The sequence below is a fragment of the Argiope bruennichi genome, chromosome 8 (assembly GCF_947563725.1).
Source record: "Argiope bruennichi chromosome 8, qqArgBrue1.1, whole genome shotgun sequence".
Lineage (NCBI taxonomy): Eukaryota > Metazoa > Arthropoda > Arachnida > Araneae > Araneidae > Argiope > Argiope bruennichi.
Genome location: NC_079158.1, coordinates 46330175 through 46357736, shown reverse-complemented (window position 1 = coordinate 46357736; position 27562 = coordinate 46330175). Strand labels below are relative to the sequence as shown.

The 27562-nt window shown below is 31.0% G+C and overlaps 1 protein-coding gene across 2 annotated transcripts in view; it reads right to left on the bottom strand.

Moving 5' to 3' along the window:
• Window positions 1–312: 312 nt before the first annotated feature.
• LOC129981589 (LIM/homeobox protein Lhx5-like) overlaps window positions 313–27562 on the bottom strand; it is a 251959-nt gene continuing 224709 nt past the window's right edge. Inside the window, exons 5-6 of one of the 2 annotated variants that reach the window (XM_056092491.1) lie at window positions 10805–10978; window positions 313–3813 (exon numbers count right to left, since the gene is read on the bottom strand). In XM_056092491.1, the coding sequence (XP_055948466.1) occupies window positions 3605–3813; window positions 10805–10978 (383 nt within the window). In that variant the 3' untranslated portion in view covers window positions 313–3604. The remainder of the gene's footprint in view (window positions 3814–10804; window positions 10979–27562) is intronic. The other variant, XM_056092492.1, reaches the window with a different exon arrangement.

The following is a 27562-nucleotide window of genomic DNA, read 5'->3' as shown; positions in this document are numbered from 1 at the left end:
TGTTGAATGAACTTAAAAAAATTATTACCTCGCTTATGTTTAAATTATAGAATTTTATTAACATGGATTGAGAATTTTTAAAATCAAATTTTTCTAAAATATATCAGTTATTTTTAAATACATGAAGCTAAATTCATATATATTTAACTGGATATAAATATGAATTTTAGAATTTTCACTGCATCACCACTTGAGTTGACACTGATTATAATGTATGTCATGATTAATGATTTGTTTCTATGTCATTCAGATAGTGCATGTATGTGTTACAAAACAAGGGACACAGATTCTTATATTGCATTATCATTTCAATATATTTGCACCAATAAAATTTACATAACTCTCAGAAACAACCATTACACTGCAGGATGGCAGGCAAAAACAGAAATGAGAGGGGAGAGAATAGAAAAAAAGAAAAAGAATATCCTTTTCTTCCATAGTTTAAAAATAATAACCAATGCACAAAGAGCCGTCGTGTCTTCTTCCTCCAAAGTTCTCTTTATAAATACATAACACCCAGGTCTCCTATTGGACGACGATAACACATTCATGGCAACGAAAAGGACTTTTTTCTTCATATATACAAAGGGGCAAGCAACTGTGCCACTTTTTAAATTCTTCTTTCACTTTGAACTGTCGAAGCACGAGAAGTTGCTTGAAAAATTGCACTAAAAAGTATCTGTGCTTGATTTTGTTTTTGTTTTTTTATGTTATCTCTTGTTTGCTGTGTTTCTTCAGGTTCATGTTTTTCTGAAACATAGGAAATGACTACTAGCAAGCAGTGAGGAGTAGTTCTGCATCGTGTGTAATATGTATCATGCCTTTCCAAGGTATAAATTTCAATAAAATGGTGTGTATTCATTGATTATGTGTCTTATGACAGCTTTGCTGTTTTCTGCCGGTAACTTATAAAAGTATAAAATACACTATGCAAGCGCTTTTTTTGGAGTTGGTTTTCATAAGCTCGCTCCTCCCCATTTAAAGCGAATGTCTTACAGATGTTATATTTATTTTCAAACTTTAAAAAAAAATCTTTAGTAATGGATTAAACACAAGACTGCACAGATAATGCTATTATCATAAATTATTTTTTGCTATATGGCAGTTATGCTATCAAATAATTTTCATGTTCTCACTGTTTTTATCTGATGTTAGAGATATTTCTGATACATAAGAATAAGTAATAACTTATAATAGTAGTATGAAAGGTGACGTGAATTTTATCTTTTTTTATCCTTAAATATAAATACACATAAATGGTTTCTTGTGAAATAAATTATTGAACAATTATGAAACAAATATTTTTGAGCATAGCATCAAAGATAGAATTTCCTGCTTAGTAGAAATAATTCTACCATCTAAAAATGCCTGATGGTGCATAATTTTTTATAATTTTTAGATTCTGACTCTAATTTTGATTCTTTTCTGTAATTCTGACTGCATTCGAATTAATTAGGATATTTTAATCATTTTATGTCATTTCAAATCATAATCTTAAAAATTTTTAATAATAACTCATTAAAATGTTAAATAAACGGATATTTTCCATGGCAAATTCATGTCTGCATGTTTAGTATCATATTAAGAAATTTCTAATTGTTTGTCTTTTAAGCTCCAATAGTTATGGAATGGCATTTCGTGATCACCTAATGAGATATAGAAGGCATGAAGAACGATTGGGGAAAAAATAAAAAAATAACTTAAAACGTTAACCGTTAAATAAGAGCGTGTGCATCAAATGCTCTTATAGAGTTTCGAGTCTTAGGGCCCATTTTTTTTCCTTCCTTTTTTTATTTATTTTTGAACGGCTAAAGGAACCATTATCAGAAACGTAAAATAAATAGAAAGAGAAGAGTAAAACAACAGTTAAAAGATAAAAAAAAAGAAGAAGGAACCACTCAAAAACTGAGAAAACAAAATAGAATAACTGGTGAAAATGAACTTTTTGAAATAAAATGGAACAAACCGAAGAAGTAGAAAAGGGGAAGGGGAGTGAAGGGGGTATGGAATCCACACGCACTTCTACTTACTTCCAACCCAAACTCCATCAATAGAAACGATGGGTAAATTTTATATGAACCGCAGGTGTACCCTTATTTCCTCTCTCTCTCTCTCTTTCTTGCAGATAAACCAAAAATGAGTGAAACAAAATCATAAAACACAACAGCAGCAGAAAAAAAAAGAAACCTTTTTTAAAAAAATAAAGAGAGAAAAAGACTTCTCTCCAGCGCTGCCTAGTTAGAAATCGGAACAGATGGTAAATATTTCCCTGCCATATCCTACAGTGCTGTACACCTACTCCCACAACGTACTGTACTGAATCTATATAAATGTATAGAGCATCCAAGTACTACAAAGTGGTAGGTTGTGAGGGTGTTTGTACAAATATAGATATATATAAGCCTGCGTGCACGCACCGACACACTGCCTCAGGTCAGCACCATTGGTACACCTGTTCTTTTTCTCATCCTTGATGAGCTATGCAGAGAGAGAATAATTTCGAACAGGGGGCCCTCTCCCACCCTCTTATTTTTCTCGTATCGCCTTTTGTTTTTCCAGGTTCGTCTGCCTTTGTTGCTTCAGCCTCCAACCTCTATCCCCCCCCCCATCTTCGTTTTAAAGCAGGAGGAAAATTTTCATTTGGTACAATCCGCCATTTTTCGCTGGAGAATGGTCCAGAGCCTCAGAAGGTTTGAACAAAAATAAGTAAAAAAAATGGAATAGAGGTAAATAAATAAATAATTAAAATAATTAGTAACTGAAGTTTAAGACCATTTGTCAAAGTTTTTTTTTATTTGATAAAAAAAAAAGGAGGGGAAGTTTGCCTTCTTATTACTATTGTTTCAGTGATGTTAGCCGGTTTTTGAAGCATGTCGTTAATTGTAATAGATAGAATAGATGATATTCGACAAATGTGAGCTAAAGAAAATAAATTAAAAAAAATTATAAATATTTTATTTTGACCTTAAAGTATAGTGTCGATATTTTTGGTTTTTTGAAATCGTGCATAGATTTAAGAATTTCGAAATATTATCATAAAAATAAATACATTTAAATGTTAGAAGAAAGCATTTATATGTATTCTGTGCGTTTTAATTTTCATCCTAAAATAAAGGATTTGCCTTTCATACTACTAGCGGGAAATAAGATTTTAAAGAACGAATTTATTAAAGAAAAAAAAGATTTGTTAAATGATATTAAGCGATCAGCATATCTTAACATTATGACTGTTCCAGAAAGTTTGAATTTTTCAAAATTGATAATTTTTTTCGCTAGATTTACTTTTTTTATATAAATCAACACTGACAAAAAGAGTTGCTCAAAAAAATGTAGAAATGTTGTCTGTAAAATCCTTTCAATTTTTCATCAGATTTATGTGTAGCATTTACAAACATGGTTTACAACGTTGAAAAATTTCTCCAAACGGATCGTGCTCTAGTGTGGATGCAGAATGCGTGTATTTGTGAATTGCACAGTTTGCCTCTCTGCCTGCTAGCTATTTCGAACTTAGTTTTCACCTTCTTCTGTCTTTTGTATACACATTGTTCCATGGTCACTGCGATTCGGAACCTATTGACACAGGGGGTGCCAAGTATGCGTGACGTCACCACACGGGAGTTTCGGACATAGGATGTCCTCCCGGGAACCCGGCGGATGATGACCGTGGCGGTCCGTAGGCGTCCGATGCAAGACTGAGGACACTGTCAGGACTGGACCTCTGAGACAGCAGGTGGTCACCGTGACTCGTCAGGTAGGGAGCGTCTGCCCCTAGGCTCACCGGACCTGGAAGGAGACAGGTGGTCAGAAGATGTCCTTTTGGAGGAAAAAGAAAGAACAGAGCATTTACACGCATGTCATAACGAACAGAAAAATATTTGCGTTCTTAATTAGATTATTTAATAAACTATTTCTAATCTAGGTGTAGTACTTTAACCTTTTCTTTACAAGCAGCTTGTTTGCTGGGCCCGACGATCCCCCCCCCCTACTTTACATACATCTTACTACAAAAGCGGGAATGATTTTATTTCCTTCTTAAAACTAACGTTTTGGAAGCTATAATAACTCTGTAGGAGAATTTTTTCTTGAATGTTTCTTTAACCGTAATTTTTAAGTTAATATTTATGACTGTACCATTCAGTCCACTATGTTTTAGTGATTTTACTGCATACGTTTTCAAAAATGATAACCCATATTTCAAAATCAGGTTTTTTTTTTATTTGGATTTCAGTCTTATAGTATCTATTCATAGTAAACAGAAGGTACTCGTTTTTTCATGATAGAATGGTTTCATAAATTCGCAGATTGTGCGCTAATTTTTAAATGAAACACATAAAATATTTAAAAAAGATGATTAATGCAAAAAAATATGAAAATTAAATAGATTTTTTTCCTTATCCATTATGCAATACACATACCCTCTTTATCTACACTCTCTTTTATCCAAGGTAGCCTCTTTAATTGAGTTCAATTGATACTTTTTTAAACCGTTATAGATAAGCATTTAGTTTTCGATTTGGAATAATGCTTTAAATAACCGAAATAATATAGTTGTTGCTCCAGTCGTACTCTTGGCCCACTAACATTTCAAAGGAAAAAACTTCCACAATTCTGCGAAAAATAAACCGAGTTTTTAATATCCTTATTTTACATAGTTTCAGAGGCAGCTTCAAGGAATATTATGCAATCAATAAATTCTGTTTCCTCGCGCTGACCGTTGACTGGACAAACATAATAAAATTTCAAGCTTTGTAACTTGGTCATTTTTGACTTCAGAAGAAGGGTTTTTTTTAACGTTAGTACCTAGAATATTCTTTTAAATATCATTGATTAATTCTATCAAGAAACTCATAAAAATTTAGTTTTTGTAATTTTTACCGAAATACATAAATTGCCTCTAGCAACATAAAATATAATTTTTTAAGTTATTTAAAGCATTTTTTTTATTTGGATGTAGCTGCCTATTTTAAAATTAACTAATAGATCACAATCATACCGGGCATTCTGTTCATCTGTATGCAAGGTTAATTTAAAAAAAAGATTCATTTGCTTGTATTTATTTTTGGATCATAACGCCTCGCTTGTAATTAATAATATGAGTTACTGTTAATTATATTTCATATAATTCTAAATGATCATAATCATTGACATTTCAACTTAAAAGCAGAGTAAATGGATCTTTATATGGTTCAAATATATATTAATAGACTATCTTTTGAATTGAACATAATTTTAATTAGGATATCGCTATTTTGCGCTAAAGCGTCTTAGGATTGAAAAGAAAGTATTATAATTCCACGGAGCTATTTTATAATTCTGAATATGTACTTTTTCACTTCTAATGTACCTACTCACAAATTTAATTTCCATTTCTATTGATTTCCGTAATGGTTTTTATTATTCTCAAATAAAATTTTCATTCTTAGATCTACTTTTTACTATTTCACTTCACTCCTACATATAGAAATCTGGTTATGAGTAATATGCTGAATAATATAATAGATTCCCTTCAAAGAACTTCTATTCAACGAAACTTTCTACAGAATAAAATTTTCGACTTCTTATTTATAAACTTATAACGAAATATACAATCGTAACCACAAGCGCCTTTATTCTATTTACAAAATGTAGAATTGGCAATTTTATCCACCTTGATGAAGTGTTTGTGACTGGGTATCTTAGGATACTCTACTACCGTAAAGTGTTAAGAAAAGTAATGAAGACAATTCAGCGAGTGATGAAGACAGTAATGAAGAGATTTTTAAAAAAATTATTAGAAGAAGGAATATTAATAAACAAAGCGAAGGAATAACAGTTTTAATAAAATTTTACAGATAAGGTGTTTTAATTTTTTCAGAAGTATAAAAAAATGCTACGGAAAATGTACAAGGTAGTTATAATTAAACTTCCCCTATAAACAGAATCCTACAACACAAGCGGATGAATGGATTGCAGTGAAATTTGATATATACACTATACACGAGAGGTGCTCACGGAATTTTGAAAACAAAAAAGTTCCAAAATGTCCACCAGAGGGAGCTTTTTCCGGAAAAACATTAAATTTAACACAAGAAACGATCAAAATGAAATACAGAAACAATATCAACAATCTAGAACAAGAAATGAGTAATTAAATGTTAAACCAGAAAAATCTGTCAGTTTTAGAAAAAAAATGTCGAGATTTGCATGTTTACGAAGCAGAGGAAGCTTTATGCGAAAAAGGTTAAGGTTAGAAACTTTTGCAGTCGTTGTCATGTTTTATGTCGATGTTTCCGGCTTAATTATGACGGTATCTTGTTGCGATGTTGAATGAATTAAAGAATTACATAACGCTTCATGTGTGGAGCATCACAATTGATCAATTACGATCTGCTATTGAACCCACTGTCCATCGATTTGAAATTTTGCAGGTGAATGAGGTAGTCATATAGAGCACCTTTCCCTATATCATCCTGGGCATGATTAACAACTGTTACTCTTGTGCAATTTCGTCCTAATCTATTCTTGTTTCAGCAAACTGAACTGCCCCGCCCCCCCTCAAACAGCGTATCGTTATTTTTTCCTAACCTTTATTTTGTGTGGTTCCATGACAAGGTGATTAAAAATTAGTCAATAAATGTTAATATTGTTTTTATATTCAATTTTGGTCATTTATTGTGTTAAAATTAATGTTTTTCCGGAAAAGGCGCCCTCTGGTGGACATTTTGGAACTTTTTTTTTTTTTTTTCGAAATTAAGTGAGCGCATCTCGTGTATAGTCTATATACCAAATTTCGTTGTAATCCGTTCACCCGTTTGTGCTGTTTGATGTTGTTTATAGAAGAAGTTTAATTATGACCACCTGTATTTCTTATATTAAACATTTAAAAGACAGGATTACAGATTTTTTCCCCCGCTTCGGATATATGTTAAAGGAAATAAAGAAGATAGGGTAACTTTAAAGTTTTGTTTTTTACTTATTTCGATAATTCTATTTTACGAATTTCCTTTATAGAGAAGTCTTAAGTGGAACAATGTAAGTTCGTTGAGTAAAGACTCAATTATATGCCCCAAAGTAATTCAGTTTGTTGAGAGTGATTCCATGTTAAAAAAAGAGTTGCTTTTTGTATCATGTATCTGGAGTTTCCGTATTAAACTAAGGCTTATGTAAAGAACGTAATTTTGTTTACCATTTACTAAGTTTTCTCGTATTTATTATTCTCATATAAATGTTTCATTAATTTTTCAGAAGTATAAAAAGGTTCATTCCTAAAACTCGAGGACAACTACAGCATAAAAAAGCAAGGATATTGCTATATCTATATTCTAAATTTTACTAAGCAGTCTTGGTATAAAATAAACTAGTCTTCAGAATCTCTCAATACTTGTTAAACTTATTTTTTACATAAGTCATACAGAAAGAAGATTCAAAATGAGAGAGAAAAGATAAATATAATATTCGATTAAATTCATATGCAATGTGGAGTCAAAATTCAAACTCGTAAGTCTATAGGAATATTTTATATATTTCGGAAGGGAAAAAAAACTATTTCATTTTTTTATATAGTTTTTTCATAACCGGCTTTGTTTACTTAAGTTTTTAATAGAACAAACTTCGAGGAACACTGTAAATTAAAAAGCAGAATAAGTTAAAAGTTTTGGTTACTTAGAGTTTTCTTAAAATCTTTGTTAAAGAAATGAAATTGGAGATAGCACCAAGAAAAGATCTGCCAGAAGAAAAATTCTGAAAATTATGAATTATATTCTTAGACAAATTAAAGAATATTCTCCAACATTCTAAATTAGTTTCACATTTCCTCACTTACAAATTATCATTTTAAGTTTCTGCATAATGAAGTCGGAAGGGAATGTTGTGATGTTCAATAAAAATTAGTTTTACTTACAAATCTCTGAATATATTTTTTTATGAATGTTCTTATCTCAAATTCTAATTATGTAATCATAATAAGATTGGTTGAAGAAATTGTTTCTTTCAGAAGATGAGTAATAGAAAAAAAACTTTGGAACTTTTCGAAAACTAATTTTAAAGTCGAAATACCATCTGCTAATATTAAATGACTTTTAAAAATTAAAGCAGCATCTTAAATTATTGAAGTTCATCGGAGAATTCTTCTTCTCTTGTATTAAGATTATCAAAGAGTTCTGATGTTAATAAGAGTTCCTTTGAAGTGATCTATAAAAAAAAAAGTATATAAAAAAATGAACGAAAAAGAAGGGGAAAAAAATTAAAAGTCATTTCGAGAAACGGCTCGTGTGACGATACCAGGTTGCTTTTTTCTCTCTCTCTCTCTCTTCCTTTCTTTTCTTCTTCCTTTTTTTTATTTTTTTAAAGAAAAATTTCGAATGTATTTTTCTTCTTCAGAAACAGAGCGCTAGTTTCAAATCACTGATAAAAAAATTCAATAATTCTTCGTTCTTGCTCAAAAAGGGAGAAGGGGAAAAAAAGAAGTCAGACGAGAATAATAAAAATGTAGGTATATGGAAGAGACATTTTCTGCAGAAATGAAATTTTTCCATATCTTCGAAACTATTTCATAGACGTTCAGGAAATATTCCAACTTAAGAAAAATGGGTAGCATACGCATTTGAATTAAAATCCTTCCTTCCTGTTCTTCGTCTTTCCTTGTATGTGAGAAAATTACTTTTTGGTTTCTGTTTAATTAAAAGATGCTAACCTCAGCCCCTGCACAAAAAAAAAAAAAAAAGTGCACGAAGATCTCTGTTACAATTTGGTGCTTTTATTATTTAGTGATAATGACAAAATAGCCATCTGGATATTTTGTGAGAAAAAAGAAATAAATATGCATTTCTGAAATTTTCAGATAGAATAGAAGAAATAATAATAAAAAAAAAGCACAAGCTCTCGTGAAACAATAGTCATGTTTTTCTTTTGAAACTGATGCTGCTCTGTATTGAAAATCAAGGCAGGGGGAAATTTTTCGATAATTACTGATCGATCAGAACTTGCATAAAAAACGAGGTGTCATTTGCACATTGATCAAAGCGAAGCACAGATTTAAAAAAAAATCCCTTCATAGACTTTTTCTAACTCATTTCTTAGGTGCTTCTTTTCGTTTTTCCGATATTGAGCGATTTTTCGATATCGGAATAGGCAGATGGGAGATATTTTTAGTTTAATTAAACTTGGTGACAAATTAGGGACTTTGGATTGAAGGACGTAGCGTTAAAAAGAAGTTTTTTTTCACCCTCTTCATCGACAATATGAATGCGAGTTTAGAGTTTCGCTTAAGTTGCTATTATTTTTTGCGTCTTACGCTTCTGTCGTCAAATTGACTTCGACGCGATGCCAGACAATAAAGTGACTTCTTAGAGAAGAACTTTGGTTCCTTTTACGTAGTTATTTGTAAATTCAGAGGGGGCGACAACATTGAGATTCAGTTTTGCAATAGAACATGTAGTAGCCTTTTTTGTGTGTCAGAAATGTACATTGCATAAAGCTGATAGGATATTTTACTTTATTAAGTTATATTTTTGCTTCAAATTGCTATTTTTTAAAGCTATATTTTTTATATAGAATTGAATTTCATTGTCACTTTATTTTATATAATAAATGCACTCATGAAACAAAAGTGGAAAATATACACAAATCCGATATATATTAAAATTTTACAATAAATTTTTGAAGGGATATAGTATTATTTCGTTATTTTAGCTGAATCAGTTAGCTATTTCATCGTTACATAATTTTACACAATGCATAAATGTTCCTCTTTTAAATTTATTTCATGTAATGGTGCAATGTACATCCCAAAGTTACTGAGGTGAATTTATGTATTATTATCTATATTTTTGAGCATATACATAGAACTAAATTTAAAGTCTTAATCTTAACAGAATTATTTAACTCTAATGCGCAAATGGAATTTTAGCCTAACATCGAGAAATAATTCATATTTGCAGCACTATTCTTAAAATATTTTTCATTGAAATTTAAATAATAAATGGTTGATATATAGAACTATTTGGTTGATATATAGAACTATCTCACCTTTTTTTTAGCTCTAAAATGTTTTTATCTAACATAAAATGTTCATAAGAAATTAATGTTTTTTTAAAATTAATGTTTATGTATTGCCAGTATTATTTATATATGTACAGTTTTTCTTACTTATGTAAAGTTTTCACAACTTTTGTAGAACATTTAAAATGCCATGTGAAATCAATTAAATAAAAATTGTTAGATCTAGTTACAGAAAAGAAAAACAGAATCCAGACTTATATACTTAAGTTCATTTATCCCAAAATAATAATATATTTTATAATTTGTTGAATCTTTTGTAATAAATATCTATAACTGAAACGATATTTTCAAAAACAGAGATCAACGTTCACAAAAAAAGGCAACATTAAAGAAAATCTCCATTTGTGTGGAGGTCAATTTCTGCTTAAAGTATTGTGATGTGAATAAATATTCTTAATTTTTAAATATTTCTGCACTATTATCTTTCATTCATCATAAATATGAAAAAAGGAAACATAAGTGCTTGTTTCTTAACAACAACATTAAAATGCGTTACCCTTCTCTGAAAGTAGGAAGTTTCATAATTCCGATAACGTTCAACAGGATGGCAGGTCATGTTACAACAATAAAAAGCAATAAAAACAAACATCAGCACATTTTATTTGGACTTTGAAGCTTACATAAATAATTAAGACTGTTGCAAATACGATAATGTATGATTTTAGGCATTAAAAGTTAATTTTATCAGTGAGCAATAACTGCTGGATGTGTTTTCAGATTCAGTAACTTCTACATGATGTGAAGCCGATTGCGGACGGATACTCACCAGGTCCTACAACTGCATTGAGGGGCTGCTCCATGCTAGTCGGAGGGGGAGGAACATTTTGACCAGGGCCGAGGACCCCGTGGTAGGCCATTCCATCCGGTGGGGGCTGCCCGGGAAAAAAGTCGTAGAACCCGGGCTGCGCTCCGTATCCAAAGTCACCGGGGCTGCCGGAATCTGCAAAAGAATAATGCAACTTTAAAAAGAGAAAGGACTCAGAAGTACTAATTCCTAGCATTTTTGAATGAAGTAAGATTTTATGTGGAGATTTCGAATATGTCTTTTGATATTCATTAATATGATTGATATACCGTGCAGTGACAAGTTGACAGTGTTGAAAAAGGTAGGAATGGTATGGAGGAAGGTATAGAATTTCTTCCAATGACCAGCAAAATAATCCATAAAGTTATTTTGAAAATTTCAAATTTATGTATATTTATATAATTTCATGTTAAGCGCGATATCAAATTACAGGAAGTCGATTCATTTTGAGGAGGTCTTTCTTTAAAGACAAAAAAACATGCATTGCTTTATATATTTTCAATTTTGGGCATAATTCACATTTTATGCATTGCCAATTAGTTTTGTCACTACTTTAAAATGCCTTTCCCGAGGTTCATATTTCTTCTCTGATTAAATTTATACTTATTACTTGGAATCACTAAATCAGCTTCTAATAAAACCTGAAGTTAAAAATCATCTCTTAAATCTAAGAAATCAAATATATTAAATTTATAAAAGAATTATTTGCAATATTTTTCTGCATTGTTTATTTCATTAGTTGATGATTACGATACAGAAATTTTATCATTGTGCCTAATTTGAACGTTCATTTACATTTAATAAAAAACAATATATTTAATATAATATAAAAAATTGTGTAAAAAAATTTCCAAATGAAATTTTTTAAAAATATATTGAGAATGATATAGTAATCTTTAGTTTTCATATAAAATTCAAATTTGAACAAATTCAATTATAAATTTTTAAAAAATATATTATCAATGATGTAGTAATCTTTAGTTTTCATATAAAATTCTAATTTGAACAAATTCAATTATAAATTTTTAAAAAATATATTATCAATGATGTAGTAATCTTTAGTTTTCATATAAAATTCTAATTTGAACAAGTTCAGTGGCTAAAAAAATTACTTGTAATAATTGAGTTATCCATTAATTTTTTTTATCTCTTTACTTTTAGTAAGGAATTCCCTAATAAATAAAGAAAAACAAGACTTGGATGGGAAAAGTGTAAAAGAGCAATAAAATGAATGATTTGGAACTTCATACTAAATTCATACAATAGATATAACAGAATTCTCTATTTTTCATTCATATTATATACACAAGGGTTTTTTGTATTTGAAGAGTATTTTAGTTAGATTTTTGCTCTTTATTTAACCTTCAGTAAATTTTTAGATTTCAGTTTTGAACAATAACTCATCTTAAATCACCATGCATGTCGACAACCTCGTTTCTGTTGCCTCGAAAAGAAATAAAGTTTTCGAGGCAACAGGGTCAGATAAAATGGCATTTCATCACTACTTTACAGATCAATATAATCTAAATCACTTTCGAAATTTACAATAATTGGAATGACGGATGGTTAAAAGAATTTGTGATAACACTGTGTGAGTAATTGAACATTTCATGAATATATTATTTTGATAGGATTTTGAACTAATCTTTAAATGGTTTTGTATCATTTATAAGAAATAAAACTGATTTCAAAGAGACAAAAATTCTTCCAGCTGAAACTTCAAACCTAAAATAAAACTCCATCTTGAATTCTAAATCACTGCTTAGGGCCTTTTCTAGATATTTTAAAAAGCAAAAAAAAAAAAAAAAAAATGATTTTGCAGGGTTTTTTTTTTCATAGAAAAATAATAACTGCCCTGCGTTGTAATATTTCCTTTCATAGCGCTACAAGAAAGGCGAAGAGATTTTGTTATTGCGAGTGACAGACGCTTAACCCTAACCGCCACAAAATAACGGCGCATCGAGTTACCCATTCCCGTCGTCATGACAACAAAAGGATCGAGGCCGGTATAGTTTAGGCTTCGAATATCCGCGAAATTCTATTCCAGATTAAATCGGAAGAGCTTTGGGTAAAACTTATAATCCTGCCTTCGCCTTATCGAAGACGGATGCATTTTGCGTGGCGATGGCCTTTTCAGCACTCGCCACTGAAACATCCATCATTTCCTCCCTTCCCTGCTTTGCCAATGATTTGTTTAATTTTGCAAATGAAGTGGCCGGTTGATAGCTATTTTACCTATCTTTCTGAATTCATTCTCTTTATACTTCGATGATTCTCCGGCAGTTTAATGTACGTCTTGGCAGAGGAAAGCAGTTTCTGATTATAAACTTAGGTAGATAAATTGGAAAACTCGAGGGCTGCGGGTATGTAGGATTCCTAACTTCTGATATTTTATAAGTGGATGAATTATTGAAAGAGGAAAAGACTTTACAGAATGGAAGTATTGAGAAGGAAATATGGAATTATAATGGGATTCTCAATGAAATCTGGCGAAGAAAATAATAAATTATGCGAAATGCACCTAAAAGAAACGAAAAAAGTTTAATAGAATGAAGTCTATTCAACTTTTTTTTCTATCGGGATACAGTTGAAAACATTTATGCGCGCTTCCCATCCTTTGACGTACAAATTAATTTGCATACATTTTTTTTTTTAGAAATGTGAGATGCGTAACTATGACCATTTAGCATCATAGCTATGTATTGTTTGTTTTCACTGTTATCCAATATGGCACATAATTAAGGAAAAAATCATGCTTGAAGCTCACCAAGTATGGCTCCATTTTCACGAAACATAAATTAATAGTAAAATAAAAGAAATTGAATATTGAATTGAATTGAAAAGAGATGAGTGTATATATATATATATATATAGAGAGAGAGAGAGAGAGAGAGAGAGAAATGCGAAAGATTAAACATTCAAACTTTATATTTTTGCAATCCAGCATTCATATTCAGCAGACACAAGAGAATAGATGCAAAGTTTTATAATACAGGTAGTGATTAATTTTTTTAAAGTATTCGTTAGTATTTTCTATGAACATAGGAGTTATAATAAAAAGCTTTCAAAACAGTATGAAATCACAATTTTGAAATAATCTATATTTTGTTTAAATGGGTACTTCAGTACAATAAAGATGCTACTGACTAATTATCATTATGTGTGAATGGTAAATAGATAAAATGAAAATGAGTATTAATTTTGCAAAGTTTTGATATTTGTCCATTTTCATCTGTCTTAAGGCTTGTATGGATTTAAAAATGTTTCAGCATTTATAGCAAGACAAATGAAGTGTGCTGCTAGTTTTATGTACGTGTGTAATCTAGCAAATATAAGTTAAATGATATACACAAATCACCCACTGTATTGAGTTCCGTTGCTATGGACTTCAGCATAAGTTTTCCTGAATTATGTTGGAAATAGATCGTTAATAAATAAACGGGGGGGAGGGGGTTAAAACAGGTTTTCAGCCATTCATAATTAAATGGCAGGTTTTAAGACAGAGCTGCGTACCAAATTGTATTAGAATAAGAACTAATATCATGAACATCGAAAGAGATAAATTATATCTATATATATATATATATATATATATATATATATATATATATATATATATATATATATATATATATATATATTTATATATATATATATATATATATATATATATATATATATATATATATATATATATATATATATATATATATATATATATATATATATATATATATATATATATATATAGTGCCTGCAGTAAAAAAGTTATTTCGATCAAATACTTTTATTTATTTCAAAGGGTGAAGTTATTTAAGATTTTCAGGAATATAAGAGTGCGGAATCAAACCAAAACATATTCGTTTTTATTCATGCCTTTAAGCATCCATTACTGAAATTGAAATATTATATAAACGATTGTTTATTCACGGTGACATTCTTATGTGGATAATGTATTTGATTTTTCTTTATAAACTTTTAACTCTGCTATTACAACTTTATAATGAAAATTTTCTCTTGAGTACAGGATTAAAATTTGTGAGAAAAAGGGAAACAGAAGTGATATCCGATTATTCATTTTCTGTCTGTGTGTGCGTAATAATGTATTTAAAAGATCATGTATAAACATCAAGTATAAAATTCATCACATGCGTCAAATGTGTTTTCTAATAGAATAGTTCACATTGCTTTGAATAATTTTGTATCTTTAATAAATTTTGAAGCTTACCTCTTTTACTGCTATTATATGGAAAATGAGTGCATTGTAAAAACTAAAAATATTTTTCAATGCACATTAATTTAATGTGTGAGAACACTACAAGCACGAAAATGATACATTACATGCCATAAGCCGCAAAAGATAAGGAGACCGAAATGAAGGCGTAAACTCCTGACAGGAATATGAAGAAACGTGAAATGCCCTTAAATAGCAGAAAGGCATCGACTTCGCCTTGTCGGAGATCGTGAATCGCACCGCATTACCAACTACTTCAGGAGCACATGTTGCATTCGGAAAAACAACACTCTACGCTCCAGAGAACTCACCCCCCCCTTCCCGTATTCTGTAGCAACATCATCCCCCCCCTCGAATCTACAAAACCTAATACACCGCGAGTTAGAGCACGCTCCTGCTCTCTCCATCCCCACTTCCCTCCTCGTTACCCCTGGGTCCCAAGTTGATGGCGAGAAGCTCTGGAGCGCGAAATTAAACGAGGCGTCCCGTCGTCCCTAGCGGCTCATCCAGCAGGCCCCTCGGCCACGTGACCCATGATGGACTACCCCCAACGTTTCGCACCCCAGCTGACATTCACCCAGGAGGGGGGGGGGCTCGGTTTCGCAAAATATCACCCGTCTACAAAAGCGCCCAGGAAAACCCCTTTTGCTGCATTTTGCACCATGTAAATGTGCTGGTGTCGAGGGTCGAACATCCCAATGATGTGTTCTGCTGCCTGATGCGTGTTCGTAATGTTGAGCGTTACAAACATGCAGGTGACCTAATTATTATGGTAACTTAATTAGGAAAGGACTGTATATGAGAGGGGTCTTAATAGTTTACAGAAGGGAAAGGGGAAATTGTTCTGAGGGCATTAGACAATGAAAATTCCGCTGATTTTTTTTGGTAGTGTGTAATCTGTACCTGTATGCTTTTGAGACCTTCCTTATCCGCAGATTTTAGATTAAATAAGTTTTAAGAATAAAAACGCTCAAGAAAATTATACGTTATCCAAATGTAATATAAATTTATGTAACGGATTCATACTATGATATGAATCCGTAATAAAAAAAAAAAAAAAAAAAAAATGAGCATTTGGGAAAAGAATTCAAGAAATTTATGACGATAAATAAGTGTTATGTATGATTAGCAATTATATGAAATAATAGGCTGTCAAAGTAACAATGTGCTTGCTATTCGAGAAAAATTGCTATTCGTGATTGATTCCAACAATTCGATGAAAAATTTGATGTAATTTTTAATTATCAAATAATAACACCATTCGAGATTTTTTTTGTATAATACCTTTTTCTGTAAAGATAAAAATAGCTATATGTTTCTGTATTCTATCAATAAAAGCACTATTGCATTATTTACTTTGTGAGAGGATACATATTCATAATCGAATTTTGTACCAAAATGTTTACATTTATTTTTATATTTGTTTTGCCAGAAATTGATATGACTTGATTTAAATTAAAATTATAGAAATAAACAGGAACATTGAATAAAAGCAAAAATATAAAATAGTCAGAATTAAAAATATTTCATTATTTATTTTTCAATACTCCAGAATAAAAAATCTACGAATTGAGAATTAAAGCAACTGCGCTTTTCTCCAGAATCTCCAGAAGAATATTTTCCACTACCTATACCACTGCGCTTCATTGCCACTTTCCTTCTAACACTACTTTATAAAAGTAATGATTGAAAGATATTACCAGAGTATCAAAGATAATCTATATGCTCTATTTGGCAATTCTTTTTCTGTAAATGTGTTTTTACAACAGCGCTAAACACATTGTTAAGAAGTTGTCTAGTTAAAATTTGTATGAATATCTGCCACAATTCAGTCTAACATTTGTAGAAGAAACTCCGCCATCATTATCTTACAATATGATGAATATGATTAAAACGAAAATGTATATTGTTACACTTGAATAAAATTATTAGCAGAATGAGCGAATATCCTGCGTTTTATTTTAAAAATTTCTGTTCTAAATAAAATTTATAAAAATATGCGTGATAAATTAATATAAATAATATTTATCCTTTTGGAATGGAAACTCGAGTGGAGAAGGTATATTTAGATGGATGAATAAATATGTGTATCTTCATTCACTTCATGGACAGCTAGTTTTCAGTTCTTTGATGAACCCCTACAAAATAATTATTGCTTACAATTTCATGTATTTCTACATTAATGAAAAGCATATGTACGGTTGCGAATCTAATAAGGAATACAAGTTTGATTTTAAGTCAAATGTATGCATCGATCATGCTACAAATTTGTGTCACTTGAAGATATTGGGAAAATAAATGTTCAAGAATCTTTTAAGATCGAAAAGTTTCTGAATCAAATAGCAAATGCTTCAGTTAAACTTATTCTGTCTAGTATTTCTTTGAAATTGAAACAAATTTCTTAGTTTGGAAAGTCTTAAAAATAAATTTATCCGTTTAAAATATTATTAATCGTTTTTAAGAAATAAGAAATAAATTTCTTAGTCCGTTTTAAAATCATAAACATTTATATTGCACAAATATTTACAAGAGCAGTTTAACCACAAAAATACATCAACGTCTTTTTCTATTTCTATTTCATGTCTTTTTTCCACTAAAAATAATTTCGAGTCTCTTTCCAATGGATAAAACATTACATGCGTATATTTTAACATAGTGAAACAGAGACTGGTTCTCTTCGATTAAGTTTCACACAAGTTTGATAGTGGTGCTCTATAAAGTGTCATTTTTTATTTATTTATTTTTTATTCATTGAGGTGTAATTTATCCCCAAAACATACGGCATAGGACGAAAATGGTATATTATTAAACAAAATTAGATTTGTGTTTATTCTTTAATGGGGAGAAAATCTGAAAAAGAGGAAATACAAAATAGTCTTCTGTAAATTTAAAAGCATAATCAGTTGAGGAACATTATGCACAATGATACAATATGGCATCGAATTCGTACTTGACTAGATGTTGGTGAAATGTTTCAAGACTTTTTTTCTTAAACCAAACATTTAAAATTTTGCAAATCAAAATTAAAACTGGTGATTTATTTAAAAATGTGAAGCTATCTCTAGTAACCTTATAAGTTTTTACTTCCTTTTTTTTTTCAAATTCACCTATTTTGATAGAAACTTATTGTAAACGAGTTTCCAAGGCTGTAAAAAATACAAGGAAATACTGCCTTTTCTATTTACATTTAGTAAAAGACCCGTATCCATCTGCTGCTGGTGAAGTTTCAAAGGGAAGGAAGTTCAACGTCAACAATTCATCAATATTTGCGAGTGAATTGCACTTTCCCATTTTCTCTCCGCGTTAGAAAATTGGCTAGTCAAAGAACATTAAAAGCTGGTGAATATTTAAGGCACAGCGGCGGTTGCAGTTAGTTGAAATTTGATTGATGATTAACCGAATACTTCTTTGTTGGGAATCGGTCCATCTGAGCCAAAACTAATGGCAAACTCGGCCGCAGCCATTGGTTTGTGTTGCTGCTGCCGGATTCAAATCGGAGGGCGCTTCGCATAAAGAGAGAAAATAATTGATTGCACACCATTAGAAGAGCATTTTTGCGCGTTTAAGCACCGAGGAGGATTTGTTGTTCGAAACCGACCGATGGATTAGTTTCGATGCAATGTTGTGGAAAATAACATTGTATTACGAGATGAGTATCCGGAGATGCTTTTTGCATCTGAATAATTATTTAAATAAGCTGTTTATGTAGAATTAGAATCTATTTATAAATTTAATAAAAATGAAAAGAATTAATAATAAGGAGTTGTTAAAATATTTTTAAAAAATGAATCAAAATACTCATCGTCTGGTGAAACGTCTGATTACAAATAATTTAGCTATACTAAAAATAATTGATAATCTTGACAGAATTTATTTTAAAAACAGGCAAATCGAAGTCCTTTACTGCTGTAATAAAACAAATAATTATGTCCAGGAAAAATTATTAAAGATATCGACAACTTTATTAAACAAAATAATTTTCTTTTCACAATATAAAGTTCTTTTCATCCCGTTTATAAAGTGTAATCAATTAACAACATCCTTTGAAATTAAAAATAACTATGTTCCATCGCTGTTTCTTCCGTAGCAAGTATAAAAACATCCAGATATAGCTCTACACACCATTTCTCAAAAGTGGATTATAAGTTAATCAAGAAGCATGTCGGACAGTAAATATAATTCCGAATGAATTATTTTAAAACAACGTCTTAAGGAATAACCAGCAAATAATAGAATTATATTTATATGTTTCCCATGAAAATATATGTCCTTTCATACTTATTTCAGAAAAGATCACCATTAAAAAATATATTTGCCCAGTTTACAAGTGACATAGGAAATATACAATGAACATACGCAGGCATTTTTCATTGAATATAACAATTTTATTTATTTATACAAATTCACCTAAAATTTTAGAGTTAGTTAAATTTCCATATTTAGCAATCAAGAAAAATATATTTTTTCTCATACATTGATTAAATTTTTTTTTTTAATTCTAATGTGCTTCATGTCGAAATAGTTTTTAATTGTCACAGTAATATAGTATAGAAAAATTAAAAGTAATAGTTTTTTAGTAAACAATTTTATATATTACTGCTGTTAATTTACTTTAAAATATTTCATTTTTGAAACTGAGTCCATAGTAAATACGTATAAATAAAAGTCTTTATTTTTCATTTTAAGTAGTTCTCGATTTTGGAAACATGAGTAATCAAATATATCTTATAAAACTAAATATATCTTAAAGTTTAGCGAATCAAAAAATTAAATAGAACTATTCCTAAATAGTTATTAGTTTATAAATATGTTGCTAAAAATTAGATCATTACTATAAATGACATTCAGACATAAAGTATTTCAGCGAAAAATTCACATAATATCTGGTGTGTTTCATATTTAGGATTTATGCTAAAAATCGTCCTTTACTTTACTCTTTGGGTAATTCAATTTTCGATTTTTATTATAGTGATTGAAACATTAAATTTATTCTTAGCATTAAGGCATTTTTCTATAAAGATTAATTTATGAACTGAAATCTGAATATTCTAAATTATGAAAAGAAAAATGTTATAAATTACGAAAAAAAAGAGTTTTACCCTCATTTTTTCATAATTTAAGGAAAGATGATTTTCAAATACTTATACGCTGAAAACAAAATTGCTAACAATTTTCCTTTAGAGAAGATAGATGGTCCAATATTGCAATTCATTCTCAAATCAAGTAATAATAAATGGGATTTCATAAATAACATCAAATTTCTACTTGTTCAAGTATTTTATTTTTATACTATAAAATATGTTATAGCTAATCTTTCAGTATTTCCGTACCGTGGCATACGTAGGGGTAAAATCCGCTTGTTTCTTCATACTTTTCTTTACAAAATGAAATTAATTCGCAGCATCCCTTAAGAATAGTACCTAGAACGTGTACATTCCCTTCCTTTCCGTATTCTCCGGTCTCTATGTCGTTGTTTTAAAAGGAATAATTTTATTATGATGAATCTAAGAATATTTTATCATCCATTTCTGAAACCATCAATGTCATAAGTAATCAGTGATTAATCACGTCGTACACTACAAATGATTTAAAACAGATCAAAACTCATTCGAAACCGATACCAAAATCACAGTTAAGTACCCAAAACATTCTTTGGCACGAACGTGGATAAAATATCAGAAAACCCCATTCCATCTGGGGCAATACACAACAACAGACGCACCAGCGCCAAGCCTATTCGCCTCCTCCTTCCCCCTATCCTTTGAAAAATTACTCTTCCATCTTTTAAAAGTACGAATGATAAATTCCTTACACTTAATGATCTTCTTCTCTTTGCCGGGGCATTTGCATACACACACACATACCCCTAATGTAAGTATGTCCGACAACTCGGCGGGCATCTGCGAATGTCGTACGCATTCCCACAAACTTTAAAGACGGGCGGCGAGGGAGGGGACCAGCGAGGGGTGCTTCTCTTAAACGCGTTTTTGATGAAGTTAATTCTGGAGAAAAGTTCCCGCTAATGGTTCGATTACAGTAATGAGGAATTCTTTCAATTTGCCTTAAATGAACTGAGAGAAGTGGTTTAAATAGATTTCCATTCTGGTAAGGGTTGCTTGTGAGAAGAAGGGATTGTGTGGCAGTCCTTTTAAAGTCTTAATATATCCCGTCGCCCTCGGACCCATGTCCTCCTCTTATTTTAAAGAAGAGATTGAGATTTTCGTCTTCCACCCTCCTCTTTCTCTGTGAATGATGTATGGCAATTCATTGCTAACGACGGTTTCTTTTAATTAATCGGTCGGAGGGACGAATATTTTATGCGCTGCTTTTGGTTTCCCTTGATGGGGTTTCGGGAAGACTTTAGCCTCTTAATGAAAGACTGTCTGGTTTCAGAGTTGTTTGAAGTTTTGTCTAAACAATCAAATGGAGGGATTGGAAGGTCCAATCATTTTGCTAGTGCTCACTAGTTCGTTTATTTTACTTTTGTATCTATTTGTTTAAAATAGATTTTATGATTTTGAAATAACTAGCCATCATGCACACAAAATAATTTATTCATTGTTTTCGATAGTTGAAACAGTTTAACTCTACTAGAAGAGCATTCACTACAGAAAATATTTGGTTCGAATAAATGAACAGTGAATGATTTCAGCTCACTAAAAAGAAACAAAGATTGTATTTATTTGGAGTCATTTATCTTCCAAACCTAAAAATATACATTTTTAATCAAATATTCAAACCATATTCAATGTCATTTTGTTAAATCGGTACCTCGACCATTTTTGAAAGATCTTTCACCCTAAAAGAAACATTAAGTAATTCTTGATGAAATATGCTAATATTCTATTTTTATTGTGCATCCTAATAGACTTATATGATGAAACATGTTATAAGTCTATTAGGATGTACACTAATATCGATACATCCAGCACTTCCAGTACAGTAAACTCCAGTACACTTTATTTTACTTTACTCCAGTCCAGTAAAGTAAAATAAAGTGTTATGATCCTCTATTGAATATTTAGATTTTAGGATGGATATTCGTTTAGGTTTTCTCTAAGAGTAACGAGTATAAGTCAGAACATCCGCTAAATTTTTATTTTCATTAGAATCTGAAATAGAATTCTTAAATTATGGAATCATTTATGTTCACGAAAATTGATAATAGGCCAAATATTTGACACAACGCCAGCTTCTGCAAAAACAGCTGCTCAAAACGAGTGGTGGCGATTCTTAGAAAAGTGGTCGGTCTTTTTTGTGTGCGAGAATGAAATCGTCATTTTATTTTAATCGCTTAAAGTTAAGATAAGCAGAAATTTTCTTCCTCAGTTTGCACAGACAGCATCCAAAATTTACCATTTTGCACATAAATTTTATTTTTTAATATCATCCATACTTTCCATTACTTCGCTCACATTTCCAATCATCACTATTGGCGGAAGCACAGAAAATCATTCTAATATAAAAAAAATTCAGCTGAAATTTCAGAAATAAATATTTATTTCCTGCTGTTTATCACTTACTAATACTTCCATTTTTTTCTTCATATTTGTATATATTTTTAAGAAGACTTTTTGTAAATGTAAACGCCAAAATGTGTGGTTGCGCAATTGGAATAAAGATTGGATGAAGTTTATGAAATCCTGATTTATCAGACTAATTCAAGTAAATAATGTTATCTTTAATAATATTTGTGTAATCATAAATTTTCTCTGGTTTTATACATAAAAAAAGTTACATAAATAATGCTTTTTGTTCTCTAAAATTGTTAAACGCTGAATGCGAATATTATTTGGAACATCGCGAAGTTATTTCTTCACTGCAGAGAAAGCAAAAAAGAAGGGGAAAAAAAAGAAAGTGGAAATAATTTAGGTTACTAACATTTCTCAATCAATCACGGCGTAGCTTCGCGTTTGTGTTAAAGAACCTTAATAATTTTTTTTTCTTCCATGTGTCATTAGATAAATGTCTTCATTCCGCAGAGAAAATTCTCTGAGAAAAGCTTGCGTTAAATTTATTTATTAATTTCATCTCTGCGCGATTTTAATCTCGCCGCTTTTTGCGCTATGCAATGTAATGAGGCACGTCTGAAAATAAATGAATTTTTTACCCGCTCCATCCCATACGCTGTTTTCCACGTGGAGAAAAATTAGTTGCATTTAGCGTTCGGGGTGAAAGAAAGCATTGGGCACGAAAAAAAAAATCCACTCTCTTCTTTAATAGCGTTTTATACCAATTTTTCTTCATATACAGTGGGAAAGTTTTTTTCCTGCCACCGAACTATTTGCTTATGAGTTAAGCTCTTTTTGCACTGTAATTTCTCCTCTCTGTATTTACGTGTTTATTAAGAAGAAATACATTTTTTCACCCCAAAGAAGCCACAAAGAACAAATTCGAGCGGAGCAAAGGTGCCACAACGCACATATACATTCCATTCCCCTTTTTGAAGGCACCGCCGTCGTACATAAAAATTCTACTACTTGAAAGAAAACGTAATAATCTTTGAGGGAAAACACGAGGGAGGGTGGAAAAAAAAATCAGCGCCTCTGTCCCATTCTTTATTTAATCAGTGGGTTTTGACTCTCAGTTCGAATAAGACATCAACACTTTTGGTAATTTCCATGTAAATTGCGCCGGTTATGAAACCATCAAGGCATGAAATTACACCTGGACTCTGCAAAAAACGTACCCCGCCTTGAAGAAAGGGAGGGTAAAAAAAAAGTTCGTATAAATAAGTGTGAAGTAATAATGAAAACGGTGGCAAACCAAATTAAATCTTTTAGAGTAAACGGAAAACCTCCAGAAGAGGAATCATCATCTTTAGTTTCCTAATCACCACGCTTGAAAAAGTGAATCATAAATAGCATTAATTTCTCTAAGGTGGGCCTCGTATTATGCAGTTCTCATTTACGCACTTTTCCTTTTTATTCTCTTTCCTCTTCTTCTTCTTTTTTTTCTTTCCTGTTTCTTTCTTAACTATTTCCGAGAGAGATTCCTCTTTCCATAGAATTCTTCACGTGTGAATCTTTTGGCACCAAGGATCTTAAGGTTCTTGGGGAAAAAAATTGTAATGAAGGAGCTTCACGTAATTGGAAAGTAGAAGAAGACGTGATTTCATGCGTAGGGATGAATGAGACTTTTCATTGGTCCCCTAACTTCACACATCAGGAAATACTGCTGGCGCATTTTTCTGAAAATTCCTTCTATTTTACCAGAGCATTATTTTAAAATAAATATGTTAGTAATATGCAACTATTTTTATTTTTAACATCTATTGAAACGTTAAAATGGATTAATCGAAACGTTGCTTTCCATAATTTTCTAAGCAGTTAATAAAGTATTTAAATAGATTTTTTCACAATCACAAACAAATTATATCATTAATAATAAATAGTTTATTATTTAAAATTTGACGCCTATATATTTATAACTGCTTTACAGATTTCCAAAAGTAGGCAAACGCATAAAAATGGTTTTGGTTAATCCCTTGTCGAATTTTTAATGTAACAAAGAAACGATTTGAATCAAACTTTTATTGCTACACAGATCAAATAAAATCTTTTTCAATCAGTACGATGAAATTTACATAAATTCTCTTAAGTTCATCGTTTGTCTGGAAGGAAATTCAACCAGAATGGCTTCCGATTCAATTCACATATTTTGATGTGTTCCCGATTCATAATCAAGGAACAAATATTTTATAATAATCCTTTAAGATGATAGTTATTTGAAGTAACAGATTAAATGCAAAAGTGTCTATGCAAAATGATATTATTTCATTTAGTACCGCTTCTTAAAATATATTTTGAATAAGCAGGTTTTATAAATCTACTTAATAGTATCGATAACTATTTCAACCTCAGCTTAACTAATTTTATTTAGTTTCTCATTAAGGCATTTGATTCAGCCGCTGCAACATCTCAGAAAGTCTTCAAAAACAATTAAATCAAGAGAACTACGCTATTTACTAACAACATTCAGAAATGAACTTTCTTATTTCTTAGCAAACTAACAGTTTTTCTTAGCGATTTCTTTTCATTTGTATGATATGACGAATTTATTTTCACGGTGTAGTTAATTTGAGAAAATTCAAAATAACTCTGTCGATTATTTGATTTGCTGGTGGCATCACATTGCCACATATGTTATAAACATATTTATTAGAACTGATCAATAACAGGAAAGTGATCGAAGGAAAGGGATTTTTTTTTCTCCGAATATCTTGAAAATGACGAATATGATAGTCTCTTGAAAAGAGCACTTCATTGCTTTCTCGTTGAAATCTCCGTTTAGATAGGATATTTGAAGATATCGTGCAGCCTTCAAACTAAGGTTAAATCTTGCAATTATAAACTAGAGAAAATCGCATGAATCATCTTAATATGGTGTTTTGATTAAGGTTCACTCCTTCTTATCAAGTAAAAAGGAAAAAGAAAAATCTATAGATTTCTCAATCACTATGGAATTATTATTCTCTTATTCAATTAATAACAATAAATCTAGCGAGCAACATATGACAATTGAACAGACCTTGGGAGTAAAACAATTAACTGTGTTATTAAAACAAGGACAGCTTTACACTACAGGGGAAAATAAATGTGAATCATTTAATTGCGTTGCAAATGCTCCATCTCGTAAGGGAAGATAAAATATATGCTGGTATAACTTTACTATCATTAAAGGAAAAGTTAATATATCCGCATTTGTAGCTTGAAATATGAAATAGGAGCTGCTCGAAAAATATGTAGTGTTCCAAAACCGCTTTAACATATTTAAAATGAAATCATTATGAATTAAGTATACAATATTCTTGGAAATATTTCAGAAACTAATATTTGATCCTTCTCTTGGCGCAGGCTTCCTTGGCAGGGTCTCTTGGCGCGAATTTCCTGTATCCATAGAGCAAGTTCATGATGAACCTGCCTTAACATTAGCGAGCCATTGCTTATTCACAAAAGCGCTACTCCTCCCGGTCGCTTGTAAACCATTATAGTCATCGAGGGGGGCTCCGACCCCCTGAAGAGATGGCTCACCCACCCACCCTCTTGGCTAGATTTACGAGCCGTGTTTTACGGTATAGGAAAGAGTTGTAAGGACGGGGGGAGGGAGAGAGGACCCCTTTTGATTTACGGGACAGTTCTGAAGCTGCAGAATTTCGAGGGCGTGTTTATGGTACCACATGAGACAAACGAAACCAATAAACAAGTCCTTTTTAACGCTACCGCTCCGTTTAGAGTTCTCAGGTGCCATCCTGGCTACTATTTTCATGATATACTTCCAGCGAGGAAAGTTTTAGTGCGATTTAGGTTGCGCAGCACGGAACAGTTGGAATCAGATGTTGAAATAGTAGCGAGAGAGTGGGTGGAATGTTATAAGGCCCGGATTTTTACTGTTTTATGTGCGTGCGTGTATTTATCTGGAAATTCTTCGAGTTGTTGTGTGTGCGTAAAATAAAGCTTGATAAAATGCATCGTGTTAAAGCAAGCGCGTGGGTCCAAAACAATGTTGTGTTTCTTTTGTTTTTCAGATTTGTGAATCTTCAGAAAAAACCCTTTTTGACAAAAGATATTTCGTATGTAAGTAAAAACTGGCAATGAGAATCCGATTTTTATTTCATTCTTATGTGAGAATTATACATTATTTCAGGAATTTGGTAAATAGCCTGGTCGATACCTAAAATATATTTGCTGTTATCATCAAAATATCAGTAGAGGGGGCGAATGAGAGAAAAGGCTACTAGGCTGCTTGCTCTGGAATATAAAAAGCCTTTACAGGCGATGAAGAGTTAGCGATCTTTTGTCAATTTTTAAAAGCAAACATTACGAAGGAGGGAATAAATATAATTTCCCAAGCACCATTTCTGTTTACTAAGATAATTAATAGAAATTAGAGAAAAATAAATAATCCTTGAACCTTGCTATACCACTGATTTTCATTATGTATATCATTTTCTATTTATTTAATTCGACTTTTTTTTATCGGTGAATAAATATTAGAAGTATAAATTGAAGCATTTTGCAAGGTCGCTTCAAAATTGAATTTTTATATTAGCTTCATTGTTTTTATTTTATTAAGATATGGCAAGGACTTCTGACGCTAGGAACAGCCGGTTTCATGTAGTTTACTTCATTTATTCAATTTAATATTTTCATATATAGCTATATAATATAGACAAGCATAGCATAAAAGTGAAAAGATTGCTTTGAGCAATATTATCAACTATACGATACGAATTTGAACGGAAACACTACAAGATTAAACAAATCAAGTTGACTGAAAGATAAAATAATTTTATAGACAATTCTAGTGCTGAAACAAAAAATCTTGACTTTTAAAACTATCAGATGAATGGAACTAATTTTGAGTCAATAAAACATCTGTGTTGACTGAGGATAACCTTAAATCCTTCCATTTCTACCCATTTATATAGCATTACAAGTTACTATTATCTAAAACGGACATAGAAATTTTTAAAGACAAATAAA